Source organism: Herpailurus yagouaroundi, unplaced genomic scaffold, assembly GCF_014898765.1.
Source record: "Herpailurus yagouaroundi ecotype Mexico unplaced genomic scaffold, PumYag 209, whole genome shotgun sequence".
NCBI classification, from domain to species: Eukaryota; Metazoa; Chordata; class Mammalia; order Carnivora; family Felidae; genus Herpailurus; species Herpailurus yagouaroundi.
In genome coordinates, this window is record NW_024412440.1 from 3217438 (window position 1) to 3237970 (window position 20533).

General features: G+C 34.7%; 1 protein-coding gene across 2 annotated transcripts in view; it reads right to left on the reverse strand.

Moving 5' to 3' along the window:
• CDC73 (cell division cycle 73) overlaps window positions 1-20533 on the reverse strand; it is a 131829-nt gene that overhangs the window by 85025 nt on the left and 26271 nt on the right. For both annotated transcript variants that reach the window (XM_040453593.1, XM_040453594.1), the window contains exons 7-10: window positions 19785-20001; window positions 15879-15977; window positions 12602-12680; window positions 10854-10918 (exon numbers count right to left, since the gene is read on the reverse strand). In XM_040453593.1, coding sequence (XP_040309527.1) covers window positions 10854-10918; window positions 12602-12680; window positions 15879-15977; window positions 19785-20001 — 460 coding nt within the window. The remainder of the gene's footprint in view (window positions 1-10853; window positions 10919-12601; window positions 12681-15878; window positions 15978-19784; window positions 20002-20533) is intronic.

A 20533-nucleotide genomic window follows, 5' to 3' on the forward strand; every position in this document is an offset into this window, starting at 1 on the left:
AAGTTATATTAATTTATCACTCTGAGAATAAGTGGAAGATAGAAATAAGTGATTTTCAGAATCCTGTAGGAAATCCTTGCTCCTGATCTCCCCTTCCAAATCAACAAAACTAAATAGGACTAATCCTAGATCTAAAGCTCAGATTTCTAGCCAGGCCATCTAGCATTGCCTACTCTCTCTAGTGACAAATCAGAACTTTTGGACATCTCTATCATGAATTTTAAATTCAAAACACCTAGTCTCTAACCAACACTTTTTAATAAATCAAACAGAACAGAATGAGATATCAGTCCTAAACCTGAAGGAGTAACCTAAAAAAATACATCTAAAAAAAATACATTGGGGGGGCCTGTGTGGCTCAATCAGTTAAGCGTCCGACTTCGGCTCAGGTCATGATCTCATAGCTAATGAGTTTGAGCCCTGTATGGGGCTCTGTGCTGACAGCTCAGAGCCTGGAGCCTGCTTTAGATTCTGTGTCTCCCTCTCTCTCTGCCCCTCCCCTGTTCTCTCTCTCTCTCTCTCTCTCTCTCTCTCTCTCACACACACACACACACACACACACACACACACACACACACACACTGTCTCTCTCTCTCTCTCAAACATAAACATTAAAAAGAAAAAAATACATCATATTCATTTGGAATTAGTCAGACACACCAGTAAGAACAAAAGTTACAATGAAAAATGACAATGCCAGGGAGAAAGGTTCTCTGACCTTGCAACAGGTCTGTCTTTATTAAAAGAGATGCAAATATCAAGCAGTTTTACTCTAATACTATTCAATGTTTAAAGGCTATAATGTAATATGTGTTCATAGTGCAAACTTGTCATTATACCATGATCTCCCATGAGTTTCTCTACATGGAGAATATGCATATGCTAAATATAAAAGTTGTGTGTCCAGGGGCGCCTGGGTGGCTCAGTCGGTTGAGCGTCCAACTTCGGCTCAGGTCATGATCTCACAGCTCATGAGTTCAAGCCCCAGGTCGGGCTCTGTGCTGACAGCTCAGAGCCTAGAGCCTGCTTGGGATTCTGTGTCTCCTTCTCTCTCTCCCCCAACCCACTTGCATTCTGTCTCTGTGTCTCTCAAAAATAAATAAACATTTAAAAAAATTTTTAAAAAAGTTGTGTGTCCAGTGCGATATATACTTCTCAGTGTAAATTAATATATCAGCATTTAGCATTTCAAATGCTACTCTCATAAGCTTGAATAACAAATCAATCTCTCATGGTACACTATTATTACCCAGTTTCTCAGCCTTTCTCTGGGCCATAGCAAATTAATAAGGAAATGTCACTCTATTAGGCAACCTGAGATCCAACTAATCTTCCAGGGGAGCATAACCTTTTGTGTCACTGTTCATCATCAGCAGTTATTTTTGCTTTGATCTGTTATATAACAAAGTTGTTGGCAAAAATTCTTAAGGCAGTAAGAACCAGACTATATGACCATGGATTGGGTCTTTAGTAATCCACGAGGGTTCCAATATAAAATATAAATGTAATCCTAACAGTATGCCATAATGAAGCATGTTTTTGTAAAATCTACCATACTATGACCTTCATGCTGATGTTTAAAGCTTTAAAAAATAAATTACACAAATTTTTCAAAAATATTAATAATGACTCAGAATGTTCAAAAAGAAATCAAATGTGTACCATGGATCTCCCAGAATTTGGTATCTACCAATTTATTGGATGATACTAGATCAATTATATCACTTACATTTAATTAAGATAATGGAAAAATGTTACCAAAATAAATTTTTTTAAATAAGTTAAGCTTTTAATGTTTATCTTTCCTGTTAAAATAACTTTTGTAGAGGAAAAAAAGACAATATATATTAAGGTTCTTGATGAATTATAATGTACCCACAAATTTACCACCAGAATGGTTATTATGACGTAGCTGCATGTTAAAACTCAACAATTCCTGAGTACAATGAAATATTTTATATAACCCTTTAAAACAAATTATATTTTAATCATATCAGAATCTGAATTTTGGGTTTTTTTAATAAAGGAAACTAGAAGCCTTCAAATTCTTCTGAAAGGTAAAAGAGGTGCTTAATTTTAGTTCTCAAATTTGATATTAAAATAGATAAGGAATTCAACTGCAGAAGGTCTACAGCAGCACATACACAAGATAGAAATGACAAAAAGACGCTGCATGTCTGATACATCTATCAAATTTAGGAAGGTAAATCATTAGATTGACAGTGTCCAGAATTCATTGTCTGTAGATGATGGTATTAAATCAGTTATTTCTGACTTAAAAATTTGTAAATAATAAATTGACTTGATTTCAAAATAACTGTTTGATCTTATATACTACTGCAAAACTCTAAATGCAAAGAACAAATGTTTTTTTCAATGACAACATAAAATATGACAACTTCAATAGTGAAAAAAATTACCTGAGTTCTATGGTATGATTTTCATCTCCAATGAAACAAAAAATAAAAATCTTTAAAAAGTTTTAATTCCTTAGCATTTCAAATGAATGTCTTCAACTTATTCACAACAAAGCACCATTCTGAAATTTCAAAGAATGTAGTTTTGAAATAGTAAGATTTGTCCAGACCAGAAGTAAATAAGAGTGTAAAAACAGATACTTAAAATAAATGTGGGAACAGTCACTCACAGAGGAACATGAGAAGCAGGAAAGACAAGAAGAACAACACTAAAAGAAACATCCATCAAGAAAAAGACCTGGAAAAGAAATCAAAACTTAGAATTAAAGATCAAATGAGGTTTGGCAGGATTGGGGAGAGGGAAGGGAAGGGGATGAACTAACTAGAAATGCAATGAATATAAAGACAAATATACTAAGACGACAAAGAAAATAAAATCTGAATGTATTTATATAAAAGATTGGAAATTCACTGAAGACTTAAATCAATTTACGAAGACCTGGAAATTGATACAGCAAACTAAAACTCAGCCAACAACAGCCAACAGAAAAGTACCTACCCATTTAATAATGTTATTAAATATACTAGGGCTTTTTTGTATGAATAAACAGATTCAAATAATTTGTTATGAAATTAAATGAAACATTAAATATTAACCTTTGTTCCTCAAAATAATGAAGAGAAATATATAATACATAAAATAAATCACGTCTATGTTAAACAACAATGGTGATTAGTCTAAAACTATACTTGAGAAGGAGTTAGAATTTAAAAGTGAAGTATGTCCAATGGATTGAAGTTTTATTAAGGTAACTAGAAATCAGAATAAAAAGCTATACTATAGCATGTCCAAGACAGAATATTAAAAACAAGTTAAAGTTTGCTTTTGTGCACATGAGTCATAAATAACTATAACATTACACATGGAATTACAATTAAAAGATTTATATAATTAAACTGAGACTTCATAGTACAAATTTTTATCATGCTGTTAATGAAATATTGTTATTTCCAAACTGGTTTCTATTTTCTCCTGTTCTTACATTAATCAGTATTAAAACACTGAAAAAAGGTGACATTAATACTTTTATTAAAAATGACTCAACAGTTTCTAGATTACTTCTGACACATGTGCCAACATTAACTTGGTCTATGCGTCTTTCAAAAATAAGTCTCAGAAGTTCTGTGACCATGATATTAACTACATGGTCATGGGTAGATTAATTTTAAAGATATTCTTATAGATACATTAAAATCTCTAAGACACTTTGGATAAACCAATAATTAGTCTTTAAAGAAATGAAAAGCTATATTAAAGCAGTTTAATTGAATTGGCTTATACCAAAAGTACTATCTACTGTGCAATGGGTTTTTCAATAAAGCTCAATAAAACACACAAACTAAAAAACATAAAGAGCAGGATTATAAAAATAACATACTTTATATGCATGAAACGTTCCTGATACCTATTAATGTTTTTATAATTCATTTCTCGAGTTATATTAGCATCAAATGTCAATTATGCTGACACAACCTAAGATAAAATGAGACTTTAATATCTCAAGAAGGTATCAGCGTAAGGAGACTAATACCCAACCCATCTAAATAAGTGTTCAGTCTAAATACTATCCAACTTAAAAAAGGGAAGACTGTTTTCTGTATCATTCAGTATAAAGAGTTTACAAATGTTACGTATGTCTAATATAAAAATATTTCCACAATAACTACAATGAATTCAGTGCCACAAGCAAACAGCACTGAAACAATGTGAACAAGGTATACCTGTACACATGTAAACCTCAAAACAAATCCCAGAGAAAGTTATTATAATACCATTTCTCAGATGAGAAAACTGAAGCCTAATTTGCTCAAACAGGCCAACAAATAATAACAGATCTCTCTTGTACTTTATCTCCCATGTACACAGACACAGTCCAGATCTATAATGAGCATGTTAAAAAAAAAAAAAAAAAAGAAAAAATGTTGGGGAAAACACTAGGGCAAAGCTACTATAAAAGGGATAGGAGGGAGTACAGAAAATTTACTGATGAACTCTTAGAAAAGTCTATAAAAAGACATCTAAATAAACTGTATAAAGTATTAATACGTTAACATTTAAGCATTACTTCATGTAACAGGTAGTAAACACATAAAATTAACTGTCAAAAGCTTAAGACATATAATGAGTTACTGGCAGAAACTAAATGTTTTGTTTCGTTTAGGGGGTACACTTTATATTGCTCATGAAGACAGGACAGAATCACCCTGTTCCCTGAAATATTAAGACAGTCAACAAGTTCTGAAAATTATTTCAAGTGCAATGTAATATCTAAGCAGAATAATCTAAATCAGAATGCTATCTAAATTAGAATGCAAACAATTAGAGATTATAAAACTAATATTCTTACTTACAATTCTGTGACCATGTATTAAAATCCCAATACTTATTATGTTTTTTGTTTAATTTTTTAAATTTTAATTGAAGCATAGTTAACATATATTAAAGCATTTTCAATATAAAAATACAGTGATTCAATAATTATATATATTACTAAATGCTCACCATGATAAGTATATTACAATACTGACTCTATTCCCTAACTATACTTTTCATCCCTGTGACTTATTTTATAACTGCAAGTTTTTACCTCTTAATCTCCTTCACCCATCTTGCCCATTCCCCAAATATACTTTTTGAACAAATTAAATAATTTAAATTTAAATAAATTTCATTTATTTTTTAAAATATTTTTTAAGTAAGCTCTATGTCCAATGTGGGGCTTGAACTCATGACCCTGAGATCAAGAATCACATACTCTGCCACCTTAAGCCAACCAGGTGTCCCTCATTTCTTTATATGAGCCTCAATGGGTAGACAGAAAAGCCTAACTAATCTACCTAAGTTATCTCCCTCTATATGATAACTTCTTTGCAGCAATTTTCTCTCACATGATAAACAATGCTAAAATAAACATACACAAGACACAGTAAAAATATCCCAATAACTAGAGAGGAAAAGAGTTCGCATATTTAAATAAACTAGTCTTCATAACTTTGAATGAACACGTTATCATTAAACACATAATAGTAAATACACCAATGAAGCTACAGTTGCCAAACTTACACCTATGTCAAACTGAAATTATATACAAAATTATAAATTCATAATAAAAGTAACCATCATTTCTTTTTTGAGTCCTCTTTGTGCTAAGCATTTTACACTCTCTTTTAATCCTCACAGTACTATCATGTAAGTCCTATTATCTTTATTATGAAATAAAAACAAGACCCCTCATAGAAAAGTTAAACAATCTCTCCTTCATTAGTGGCACAGTGAGTGGAAAAGTTGGGACTCAGTCAGGACTGACTTTCAAACAAATATGTTCTTTCATATGTGCTTTCAACTTACTACCTTCTCTTTAACAAGATAACACTGCCTTTATTTAGATCAAGAATTTCAAACTGAAAGGCCAGTGAGGTCTAAGCAGGTGGTACAGTTGGCCCTTGAACAACATGGGTTTGAGCTGCATGAATGCACTTGTATGTAGGTTTTTTATAGTAAATAAATTTGTACAGTAAATAAATTCATAAATTTTCTCTTCTCTATTTCTGAACATTTTCTTTTCTCTAGCTTACTTTATTATAAGATACAGTTATAATACATACAATACACAAAATATGTTAATAGACTGTTATCAGTTAAGGCTTCCAGTCAACAGTAGGCTATTAGTAGTTAGGTTTGGGTGAGTCAGAAGCTATATGCAAAATTTCAACTGCATGAAGGGGATGGGGGGGGTCTCAGCGCTCCTAATCCCAGTGTTGCTCAAGGGTCAACTGTATAAATAAGTCAAGACCACTAGATCAAAAACAACAGAGTAGTGAGGCCTATGTGCAACCTAAAGAAAACATTCCCATTTAAAGAAGGTAGTCACTGCTTTGTATCCGTGTGACTCTTGCTACTCTAGATGTGGACCCACTACCCAGTCATGCCAGATGACTTCTCAAAAGAAGCTGAAAATCCAGACTTTGCAACATACTTTTATTTTTAAATATTAGTGCATAAAATAAAATTTTAAATGACACTGATGTCTAATAAAACATGCGGGGCCATGTTTAGATTGGCACAATGAATGATCCCGAAAGTATGCTAAGAGAGGCATATGATGTCAGTGCACTAGCATGTATAAACAGGATGCATCTAACTCTAGGAAGAAATTTTCCCATTAGCACCCTTAAAATCTACACGATAACATTACATAAGCACTCGAAAATTATTTGCTAAAGAAAAGAAGGGAAGGAAAGAAGAGTGTTCAGTAAGAAAGTCTTAATCAGTGGTCTCTATCTTCTGCTGGCCTAGACTCTAGACATAACTCTAGAGCATTACTGCTAATATAATACTCCCATAACACTTCAAGCAGAGATGAACAATTAACAATCAAATGAGAATGAAGGAAATTTTATAAAACAGGGGAGCTGGTAGGTTACTAATATATGCATTCCTGCTTAAGAATATAACTTTATAAGGGCACCTGGGTGGTTCAGTCGGTTAGTGTCTGACTCTTGATTTCAGCTTAGGTCATGATCACATGGTTCTGTGCTGTCACTGCGAAGCCTGCTTGGGATTCTCTCTCTCTTTCTCTCTCTCTCTCTCTCTCTCTCTCTCTCTCTCTCCCCCTCCCTCCCTCCCTCTCTCTCAGCTCCTCCCCCATTGGTACTGTCTTTGTCTCTCTCAAAATGAATAAATAAACTTAAAAACAAGAATATAACTCTATAGAGAGATTGCGATTCTGGATTTTTCTAAATGATGAAAGTTGATGGTGATATTACATCTCTAATGTAGGTACTGAATACCCATCTAATTCACTTACTAGCAGGAAAATGGTTCCCAAAAAAAGGCTTAAAATGTTTTAAGAACTATAATATCTGTTGGAGTCCATTCAAACAGTCTTAAAGGAAAGCATTGGATCTGCACAACTTCAGAGTGCAAAATGTTTCCTCAAAAATGAAGAAAGCAAGGTAACTGAGAGTCAGTGATATTCAATATGAACTAAGAAAAGAATAAAGAATAAGCAAGGAAAAGAGTATGTGACCTTCCTACCTAAACATTAACAAGCTAGAATGGGAGGCTAAAATGAAGTAGTTCCCAATTCAATTACCAAATCTCACAAATAAAAAGAGTGAAGTGTTATCCTGTCTTTTTACTCCTTCTCCAGGGGAACCACAGATGAGTTCCTGACTACTACCCAAAAAGAAGGGTCTTCATCACTTCCTCTTATTTTCTACATAATGAAAAGCACTGTCAAGTGGCACTTTCTTAGTCTAAGATTTCTCCTTTCAAAAAAGGAACCCATGTAAACACATTCCAGTGTTCCCTACTCCCAACCCAATGGTTTCTACTCCCAGTCGAAAACTACTAAGACAGTTTCACTTAACTGATCCCACACAACTCTAGTTCTTCCCAGTATTCTCAACAGGAGCGAGGAAAGGGGCAAACAAGCCTGGGAATGAGTGCATATTCTTGTCTTCCAATTTATATATTTATATATTAAAAATGATGAGATTCTTATACCAAAGAATGTTTAATCTAGTATTTCTTAAACATTATACAACCCAACTAACACATTTTGGGGAAAGTCTCCCAACTTGGAAAAGTCCCTTAGCAATTCCAACATCCATGTCTTATGCCTCTGTATTCCTTGACCTGACTCAAAAGTTAACCAGACTCAACTATACAACCTTGTAACTTTAAATATACCTGGGCTTCCATTCCTATAATGAATTTCTCTAAATTACTATCTTCACAAAATATTAATATTAGCAAATACCCTGCCAGACCCTTAATTTTTATAACTCTCAATACCTTTTGATTCTTATGAAATTTTATTGTCCAAACACATACTCCTTTCTCTGTAACAAATGAAGAAAAAAAAATCAACTGTATAAAAATTTTCTAGCCATTTGATAACCTGATTAATTTATTTAGTCTTGTACCTAACAGAACTCTAGTGTCTTACATTTAAAAGATACGCAGACCCATTGTAATGTAGAATTATCTTAATCTTAGTAACTATGTAGATCAACTAAATGTGTCAAAACCCTGAAAAAGAGCGGTAGCTAAAATGAGCTCATACGTAAACTAGAAAGGAAGTCATACCTGTGCAACAAACCCTTTAACATACATTTAACTGCTTTGTGTATCTGGGTGGATATCCCAAGAGAAATCTTCTTAACTGGAGAATAAGAAAGTTGGTCAAACTCACAAGCTCATAAATAGGTAATAATTCCAAAAGAAAAAAGACAAGGAAAAAACATTATATTGGAAGCATTAAGACTGAGATTCAAATAAAAGAAACAATTATCAGAGCAACTTCAGAGCTTTCACGTTCAAACCTCTCCATATATTCTCTAACAACTGCTAAAATAAATCAAGTCACAAACAGTAGAGATTCAACGGGGTATTAAATTATGAAAAGTACCAGCAATCTGACCATTTTTAGTCTTTCTGTTGCATTCCTACACAATGTCTTTTATGTGATTATTTCTGTAAAAACAGACACCATAAATTTGTTTAAATTCACCTCTCTTGTAAGTATATTTAGAAGCAAAATCTAATGAGGAAAAAGAGCTATATCATTCTCAAACTGTTTAATTAAGAAGCTGTCCTTGAATTTCAGAAAAACTGTTCTGTAAAAAGCATCGCTATAAAAATTGTCACTGATTTTACTATTTCCACAGAAGCTCAGTAATGAAACCAATTTCATGACATTTCAGGTGAGACAAAAGTTAAAACAACAATGACAACCACCATAAAAAACTTACCCTGATGTTTACCTCAGGATAACAACTGCAGTTCACAATAATTCACTTAGGGAATGGCCAGTAGGCAAGTTCAATTCCCAAGAAAATGTCAGTAAATTAATCTTTTAAAAATTTAAGGGGTGCCTGAGTGGCTCAGTCGGTCGAGCGTCTGACTCTTGATCTCGGCTCAGGTCATGACCTCAGGGTTTGTGAGTTCAGGACCTGCATCAGCGCACAGCCTACATGGGTTTCTGTCTCCCCTTCGCTCTGCCCCTCACCTGCTTGTGCCCCCTCTTTCTCTCAAGATAAATAAATAAACTTAAAAAAAATTTTTAAGCTAAATTTTACAGCCGTGAGTTACATTTTGAAGTAGGAAGAACTAGGCAGATCTCTGTACCTTATCTTTTACCACCTTCACTTCATTCACTAGGTCATGGAGACACTGGCCTTCATGCTGTTGCTCTACTGGCCTCAATCTTGACCCTGGAGCTGTCTTTCATAGAATGCTTTTCTGCAAGATCTCTGCTCAACAGTCACCTGCTCAGAGAGGTCTCTCTGACTACTCTCTCTACAGAAGCCCTGTCTAATTCATAGCTATAGTCCTAACAACTAGAACAGGGTGTGACACACGTGCTAAGTACTTGTCAAATGAATCATTGAGTTCACAATTTCAATAATACAAAAACAAATCTGATAACAACTTAAAAACAAACGTATCAGCAAAATATCTAATACTCAATTCCAATTTGTCCAGAAAAAAAGAAAGGAAGAAAAAAAGAAAATAAGAAAGGTCAACTTTTAATATCACATTCTCCACATTTATTTGCTATCTGTTCTGGAAAAGCATGACAAGATATATCTTAATTCTGAGAAATCACAGCAAATATATATGATGATTCCATGTCATACTGAGTCCTCAAAGATCTGATGATTTGTAAACAAAGACAAAGTTTGGTATTAGCTTTAAAATATATAGGTACTCTAAAATATATACACGTAGTATTTTAAAATATAAAAGGTATAATAATCTATAATATAAATATACAAAATAGGGTTAGCAGAATTCCTGCTCTACATCACCAACTCCTATCACTGACTAAATAAAAATTAGGTGTTAAATACAGCCTAGTCAGAACATCCAGGAATAACCATTTTTAGGCGGTTAAAAATATATAAAAGAAAGTCTGTTAAAGGTGACCCGAAGGCTTATAATTGTGTACACCTAAGACCGTGGTTCTGACAAGTATACATTTTGTAAGTATTACATCAACCATTATTACAATCTGTCTTTTTAAAGAGCAAAAGGTATTACGTTTTAAAGAACATAAGATATTATGGAAAATAACTCTCCCAGATTGGACCTTGTAACTCCTCAGTGGCATTAAATACTCTAACCAGGTAGCATCCACCCTACTTGCAAGTTAATCAAAACAGCTTTTATTTATACACACTACTCAGTTAAACCAAAGAGAGGATATCCGCAAATCAAATAATCACCATACAGATCTATCGGCACAATTAATCATTAAAGATAAATGTCTGAAATAGAAAATAATGGAGAACAAAGATTTTCCTCGACATCTGCTACTCACATTAAATGCCTGGGACAAAAGAACCCCTGCAGTCAAAATGACTTACCGTTACAGATTTCAGCGTCATACCATGGTAGGTACCCATAGTGTCAATTTTGAAGCCTTCCGTTTCTATAAAAAAAGGGGGTTTGCGAAAGGGGGTTACACTTTATGTATCTTATGATCAATAACAAATCTGTAGTAATCATCTGCATTATAATCTGAAAGTAAATAGTGTAACAAAACATCCAATGTACTATACATATAAAGTTAAATTACATACCTGTGAAGACAAAAACTTTAAAAGGGATACTAGTCTCAAAAAAAAAAAAAAAAAAAAAAAATACACACCAGCAAGCCCTTTGTGTAGAAGCTGTTTAAGACTATACAACTGTGCTCAACAGTCATATAGTTAGGTGGGAATATAAAAAATTGGACTGAATAAAATATAATGTCCAAAGTATATACTCCTAATACTCAATTACAGTAGCACTAAAAGCTTCTAATATCATGAGAAGACCTTAAATTATAAAAAGTTGGGTTTCAAAATTATAATCATATGCGTATATTATATAATTTGTAGAAAAGCAATGCCATAAAAAGTGTGATAAAGGTTCCAGGACAGTCTCAATACGCCTTTCCATACAAGGTCATACATTAAATATTTTATACGTTGCAAGCTATCTGTCTATATCGCAGCTGCTGAATTTTGCAGTTATAGTGCAAAAGCAAGATAAACAATATATGTAAACAAATGGGCACAGCCTGATTTGGCCCAAAGAGGATCAGATTTGGTCTCTGGGCTGTAATTGGCCAAACCCTACTTTACATAATTCATTCCACAAGAAAAACACTGCAGCGAATAAAAGAATGAACCACTATACTTCTACAGCATGTATTCACAGAACACACCTTTATCCAGTATATTAAGTCAGCACCCAAAATTCACTATATAGAAGCAGTATATCCTTTACTAAAACTTAAATGGAGATTTCAGATTTTGCAGAGAAAAATCATAAATGTTAAACTTACAGTTGCTTCTATTCATTTTTTTTCACAAATTAAGTCAAGATAAATGATGGTGCCAAATGAAATTACAAGGACATGATGGTGCCACTTCACTAACCACCACACTAACATGGAAATGGTTCACTACCACATTAGCCAGCATACCATGTAGGCTACCACAAAATAAGTCCTTATATAGTTACTACAATCTATGCTTCCCAAGTTCTGAATGTATACATATACAATTTGAGAAATATGATTTGGTATACAGAACCTCCAATCTAAACTTCTGAAAAGCAGAATATCAATAACAGCAAATATTTATAGACAGTTTATTATATGCCAGTCCCTATTCTAGGGGCTTTATTAACCAGTTTCACCCCACAATAAAGCTAAGAGATAGCTATTACTACTACTATTAGTATTACAATGTAACACAAGAAGAAACTGCAACAAGAATGCAGTTAAAGTAATTTATCAAAATTCACACAAAAAGTAACTGTGACACAGGCAATCCAGATCCAGAATCCAGGCTGTTAACCAGGGGTTGGCAAATTTATTCTGTAAAAGACCAGATAGTATTTTAAGGCTCTGCAGGCTACACAACCTCTGTCACAACACCAAGGAACCACATATAATACATAAATAAATGTCACCATGTTTTAGCAAGTTTATTTATAATAATACGTGTTGGGCCAGATTTGGCCTGCAGATGTTTGCCAACACCTGCTCATAAACATCAGGCGACACTACCTCTCAAGTTCATCATCACCACAGTAAGGGAGAAATAAACATTAAATAACTTGCCTTCTTTTCCTTTGAATCTTTCCTGGTCATATCTATTGTAGGCAGCTGGGATAGGCTGTTTGGTACGCAACGTAGGATCCTGTAGAAAAATTAGAAGGTACATGTTAATATTTTAACTTCTTACTTAAAACTCAGAATAAAAACCACAATAAACATATTATTTTCTAAGCTTTTTTTCTTACAAGAGCCAATAAGACAAAAGTGGGGAGTCATATGAATCTTATTTTCAAGATAATGCTTACTGCTAAAAAATTACCAATCCTATAAGGGACAAGAGCAAAGGACTCCAAGTAAACTTGTATCAAGGCAAAATGCAAACCTCTTAGAAACTGTAGAAAGAAAATGGGTGTGCTTAATAATTTCACTGTGATTACTTCAATTTCTTTATGGAAAAATGAACTTCCAATTATGAATTGTTTTTAACAAAAAAAAATTTAATTCAGTTTACTGAACTGACATTTTAGAACCTTCTCCCTAAATTATTCTGCTGTTAATCCCTAAATTAAATAAATATGACAACTATGACAATAAACCCATATAAATGTACGAGATAAGACTGAAGTTACGGTATTATTTAGTTAAAACACTTAGAATAAGTTGCCAATCTAATGATATAAACTTAATTCACAAATACTTTATCTGAAATTCAGCCTATAATAACCTAAAAAAGCATATTTAAGGAATATTACCAAAATTGCTTGGGAAATTCATGGTATTCCAAAAGACAAAAAAATACTCTTCATTTTGTTACAATAGGATACTACCTTAAGTATTAATCCAGATAAAAGATAGTTCATTCAAGACTGTCAGTAAGTATATACTTCTGTAGTTAAATGCCAAATTTAAAATTTTTATATATCTTAATGATTATGGAAATACAGAGATAACTAAATCACAAGGATAACGGTTTTACTGTTTTAAGATTTTACATAAGTTTCCTACCAATCGCTATTCAAAACATTAACCAATTCACAATTATAAGTACCCTTATTTTATCACCGTAAGTTGTTCCACTAGTTTTTTTACTCATCTCTATGTCCTACTAGACTTTAAGCTCCAAGACGGCAGCTATCTCTTCTATTTTTGTTAGCACACTGTCTGACAAACAGTAGGCACTTAAGTACTTGCTGGAAAGTCAACTCAAAGTAACCTAAATACCAACAAAAGTCCACTACCTCTAAAAAATTAAATACCAATGATTTCATGAACAAGCAAAACTACTAGATCTTGCAGACTGTATTAGTGCTCTTTCAAATTTTAATATGCTTCTGAAAACTATATAAAATAAAAACAATCTTATTTGTATTTTTTATCTTTTGTTGAATCATATGACTAGCTCGAAGGAGTTTCAACAAAACTGGAGGGTATATCTGGGTTTAAATATAGGCTATAGGTCATACATGAAATTTACTTTGGAAAAGTCCTAAATGGCAACTCAATGAGGCAGTCAACCCAAGTGGCTAAAACTAAGGTACAAGGAAAGAACCAAATGATCTGTGATCAAGAGAAACACAATACATTCACCAAGAAGTCACAGATACGAATGATTCAGAAAAAGCTCCCAGTGTGGACTGTTCATAGGGTTTATATCTCTAACAATGGTAATGACTCTCCCAAGCAAAAATGAATAGGTACATTACTTTATTTTTTTTTTAACGTTTATTTATTTTTGAGACAGAGAGAGACAGAGCAGGAACAGGGGAGGGGCAGAGAGAGAGGGAGACACAGAATCTGAAACAGGCTCCAGGCTCTGAGCTGTCAGCACAGAGCCCGACGCGGGGCTCGAACTCACGGACCGTGAGATCATGACCTGAGCCGAAGTCGAACGCTTAAACAACCAAGCCACCCAGGCGCCCCAAGTAGGTACATTACTTTACACAACAGATTTACCACTTTCAGATTCTAACCCAAGTATGTCTCTAGTTAAGAATTATTGCTGAAGTAACTTTTTTTTGTTTTGGTTGCTTGGGGTTTTTTTAATTATTGTTGTTGGTTTATCTTTTGACCCCCTTTATCTATTTCTCACACTCCCACCCACCCCCACCTCTAGCAACCACTAATTTGTCCTCTGTATCTAGAAGCTGGTTTTGGTATTAAGATTCCACATATAAAAGAGAGAATAAGCTATGTGTCTCTAACTTATCTCACTTAAGCATAACACCCTCAAGGTCTATCTATGCTGTCACAAAGTCAAGATTACAATCTATTTTATGGCTGAAAAATATTCCATTGTTTGTATATACCACAATTTCTTTACCCATTCATCCATCAATTAACACTTAGGTTGTTTGCATATCTTGGCTATTGTAAGTAATGCTTCAATGAACATGAGAATGCATATATCTTTTCAAGTTACTGTTTTCATTTTCTTCAATAAATAGCTGCAAGTAGGACTGCTAGTTCATACAGTAGTTCTATTTTTAATTTTTTGAAGAACTTCCATGCTGTTTTCCCTAGCGGTGACATCAATTACATTCCCACCAAGGATGCATAAAGGTTCCTTTTGCTCCACATCCTTGCCCACACTTTCTGTCTTTTTGATAAAAGCCATTTTAACTTGTGTGTGGTGAATCTCATTGTGTAAGTGGTGAGATCTCATTGTGTAAGTTTTAACAGTGGGGAAGATTTTCAAATCCTTCAGCACTGTTAAAGCAGCGAAAAAATGAAAAGTTACTGATTTAAAAACTTTAGGGGCGCCTGGGTGGCGCAGTCGGTTAAGCGTCCGACTTCAGCCAGGTCACGATCTCGCGGTGCGTGAGTTCGAGCCCCGCGTCAGGCTCTGGGCTGATGGTTCAGAGCCTGGAGCCTGTTTCCGATTCTGTGTCTCCCTCTCTCTCTGCCCCTCCCCCGTTCATGCTCTGTCTCTCTCTATCCCAAAAATAAATAAACATTGAAAAAAAAAAAAAAACTTTGTTTTCAAATTACAATACTGAGGGGCACCTGGGTGGTCCAATCAGTTAAGAGTCTAACTCTTGGTTTCGCCTCAGATCGTGATCTCACAGTTCCATGGGTTCAAGCCCAGCATCAGGCTCTGTGCTGATAGTGTGGAGCCCATGGGATTTTCTCTCTCTCTCTCTCTCTCTCTCTCCCCCTCCCTCCCTCCCTCCCTCCCTCTCCCTCTCCGCCCCTCCCTTGCTCACATTGTCTCTCAAAAATAAATTAAAAAAAAAAAGTTTTTAAATCAAAATTACAATACTGAAAAACAAGAGTCATTTTCATTAAAATTAATTAATTAATTAATTAATTAATTAATATATAAGCAAGAAAACATTCTTACCACAGGTGCTGCATTTGGAGCTGGTCGCTGTTCAGGAGCACGTCCTTCTTCTCTGGCTTTTACAGACTGAAGAATTGCAAAAATATTCTTGGAAAAATTCTAAAATATAAATGGATTTTAATTAGCCCACTTAAAATTAAATAGTCAAAGAGAGTAAGTTTATTTAATAAATAACTTCAGACTGTTTTCTTCCTATCAGTTCTTCCCTACTACATCATTCTGAAGTGTTTTTTAGTATATACATAAATAAGGGGCGCCTGGGTGGTGCAGTCGGTTAAGCGTCCGACTTCAGCCAGGTCACGATCTCGCGGTCCGGGAGTTCAAGCCCTGCGTCAGGCTCTGGGCTGATGGCTCGGAGCCTGGAGCCTGTTTCCGATTCTGTGTCTCCCTCTCTCTCTGCCCCTCCCCCGTTCATCTCTGTCTCTCTCTGTCCCAAAAATAAATAAACGTTGGAAAAAAAAAAAAATTAAAAAAAAAAAATCAAACTACTACTACTACTAAAAAACTGATCCAAAAACCAAATACTATAAACACAGCTTATTATTTTTATTTTACTTAAACTGTTTAATTGGCTATAAATATATTCATATTCTGCCTCTCTTGAAATATGTAGCCAGGAAAAAAGTTAACACTGAAGTAAAAATGATAGATATATTATCAAAAGAGGCTTCTTAATTCTTAAAGAAATCAACTACTATCTCTTCTTCTAGATAAGACAAACTCCAGTACTAACCTCAGGTTGCTACAATTTATATGAGATTTGGAAAGTTTTGAAATACTGTTTGTTAGGAGTCAATGCACACTTTTCAAAGATTTTTTTTCTTTTTTTGTTAAGAGGGAGAAAGACAGTACACAGGAGCAGAGGAGAGAGGCAGAGGAAGAGAAAGAAAGAATCTTAAGCAGATGCCATGCTCAACCTGGAGCCCGACGCAGGGCTCGATCCCACAATCCTGGGATCATGACCTGAGCCGACATCAAGAGTCAGCTGCTCAACCAACTGAGCCACATAGGCGCCCCTAAAAGATCTGTAAAAACTTGACTCATGCAAAGATGCCAGCCCTTAACCAACCACTGCTTTTTACCAGCAGTACAAAGGCCAACACAGGGACAAATGCAAATAAATTCTTAATCCTACTATGAAAATCACTGAAAATACTTGAAAATCAAATCTCATTACTTTAAAAATAATCAAGTATTGTGTGAGGAACACTTACTCCAGAAGAATCCATATTATCAGTTATTTTTGTGTAGAATTATAAGTGATTATTATCTTCCTTTTAATGATCTCTTCCAATCAATTTTTCAACAAGGAACACTACTAATTTTTAAGTTTAAAAGTTATGTTTTTAATGGCATTATAAAATCAGGTTGCTTTATTTGGGGTGCTTGCAAAAATGATATAACTATAAAGTAACATACTTATTTTTCTCATGGTACCTAGAACATTTTATTCCACAAACTCAGAAAGTAAGAAGGCACTAATCCCTGGAATAATGAAGGTCTATCTAAAATCATAGGGCCTGGGGGTATCTGGGTGGCTCAGCTGGTTAAGCGTCTGACTCTTGATTTCAGCTCGGGTCATGATCTTACGGTTTGTGAGTTCAAGCCCCGCGTTGGGTTCAGCACTAACAGTGCAGAGCCTGCTTGGGATTCTCTCTCTCCCTCTCTGCCTCTCCCCTGCTTGCACTCTTTCTCTTCCTCTCTCTCTGCCTCTCCCCTGCTCACACTCTCTCTCCCTCTCCAAATAAACATCAAAAAATAATAGAATAAAATAAAGTAAAATCAAATCAAATCACAGGGCTTTTCAGACAGAGTACCTAAAAGATTTTTTAGTGTTTAGAAGATAAAAATGGGATACAGAAAGACTATTAGTCAAAACATTGTTTCTGGTTTCTAAAAATGTTAACACTCATAGAAACAAACTTAGCTACCAAACAATTCTTAAACCATTATTTCTTAAATTATACTCTGGTGGCAATAACACTAAATGAAATTAGAACACTAAGTTTTGAAATGATGGGAAAACCCTGCCACCTAGAGCTCAAAGAAAATTGTTCATCTCAGTTTCTTGAAAATTCAATTCTAAAAGTAAGATGGAGCATAGCACCTAAGTTTTATTCCTTTGCTAGGAGATTCAAAAATTTTGGCTACTATAATGAACATTCATAGAACATTAGCAGGTTGTGATATTCAAATTTTAATCACATTAGGCAATGAAAATTAGTATCGGCAGATCACTTTACAGTAAATACAAAAACTGAAGTTTATTTATATTCTCAGATTTCTCTATATAATTCTAAGTTCTGGAAAATGATTCCTAATCTTGACCCCAAGTACTTTGTAAAACATGTCAAAATACAAAAGGACAAAAATTCCTTCCTTCATATACTCTTTTCAAGTAATCTGATTCATAGTAACAAGGCACAGTAAACTTATAAGGCCAGAATCCAAAATCTGCAAATAAAACCAATCCACCTAAAGCAATGTTAAAGTTTGCTTTCATTGGCAATCTCACACACTCCTGCAAATTCCCTTACTAAATCACCATTAACAACTGCACATCAGTGGAGAATTAATATTTAAGAGCAAATTGGGAGGTGAGGGAGAGAAAGACAGATGGAAATATGCAAATCAAACAGAACCAATGCACTCTTTATGGAGATCCATTAAGATACCAAACATCCAGGGCCGCCTGGGTGGCTCAGTCGATTAAGTGACTAGGACTCTTGGTTTCAGCTTAGGTCATGATCTCGCAGTCCGTGAGCTTGAGCCCTGCATCATGCTCTCTGCTGTCAGCGCAGAGCCCACTTTGGATCCTGTCTCCCTCTCTCCGCACCTCCCCCACTCATGTGTTGATGCGTGCGTGCATGCGTGTGTGTGTGTGTGTGTGTGTGTGTGTGAGTCTCATGCTCTCTCGCTCTTGCTCTCTCTCTCTCTCTCTCAAAAATAAATAAGCATTAAAAAAAAAAGATACCAAATATCCGGTATCTTTCAAATTTTTATCTTTCCTTTTTTTTTTTTAATGTTTGTTTATTTTTGACAGAGAGAGAGAGACAGAGCATGAGTGGGGGAGAGGCAGAGAGAGAGGTAGACAGAATCCAAAGCAGCCTCCAGGCTCTGAGCGGTCAGCACAGAGACTGACGCGGGGCTCGAACTCACGGACCGTGAGATCACGACCTGAGCTGAAGTCGGACGCTCAACCAACTGAGCCACCCAGGCGCCCCTCAAATTTTTATCTTTCAAAATTTAAAGTATACATCTCTGTTAACCAGAAATTTGCTTCTAGGAATTAATCCTTTTGCTGTATACAAATAAATGCATAAAAGTATATGTACAAGGATTTTTTTAATGCATTATGTGTAATCATGAAATGAGATGGAAGGAGACAAAGGAGGAAAGGAGAAGGGGGGCGGGGGGAATCCCACAATCCTAGAACCAAAAAACCAAAATAAAACCACCTAAAACCATTAATAAAGAAAAATATCGCTACACCCACACAACAGAATATGTATAAAATACACAAATAAATGACTGCTGATTCTCATAAGTTTCTACTTTGTGGGGAAAAACAATAATTATTTTAATGACCACACAGCTGGCCACCAATATTCCCTGTTCATTAGAGTAAACCAAAAACCTGATCAACAAGAAAACTGGGCTATTCTTTAGATTTACAATAGAGGAGTAAATCAAGGACTTGCACTGTGATTCAGACATTTCATCACTTTCTTATATACTACGATGGAATAGTAAATATGGCCACTTAGAAACCTGTATTATTACTGACCTTTCAAAGATAAAACTTGAAAATTGCTCCTAATAGCAAATTTTAGCCAATTGTATAACCAATCACAGATTAGATACACACACACTCACTCTAATGAATGAGTGAAATACTTTAATTACCTTTCCTGTGCTCTGTAAGATAGTTGTTCGTGTCCTCCATACTCTCTCTCTGCTGACAATATCTCGTGTCACATCCACCTCAGCGTCCACAAAACTCCTCTGTTTGAGGGCAGTTATATCATCATCTAAATCAGTCTTGATAGTAGATCTTTTCTTAGCCATAATTTTGGCTTTGATTGCAGCAATTTTTTCCACTGACATAGCTTCAGACAAAGACCTGAAAGCAATTTTTTCTTTTAAAATTTTTACAGCAGGATCTTTTGAACACGTCATAAATATATTTTGTTACACTTATAAGTTCCTGGTAAAAATGCCTTAAGTGGCAATAATTAAGATCTTATCTAAAACTTACATACTTGGTACTTAATAATCACGTTAAGATTTATAAAAAGTCCATGTAGAAATATTACTCAATGAGTAAATCAGTAATTTCCTAGAAGGATCAATGCAGAAGAAATCTTCTCATGTGTTGAGCTCTTCCCCTCAGAAACGGTAGAACCCATTAATATAGGTGCTTAACATTTTCTCAGACTTTTATTTGCCAATGCCTCTCCATCCACAGAAACTATACACACATACACAAACACATGCCACCATGCCGGGGCGGGGGTGGGGGGGGGGTGGTGAGAGAAAATTTCATTCTGTAAAGAATTCAAAGCTTAGCTTTTCCCTGAAATTCATTTCAAGGTTTCAAACTTACATGTCATAATGTATAACATACCCATTTTACAGGTGATGGAGGTTTTTAT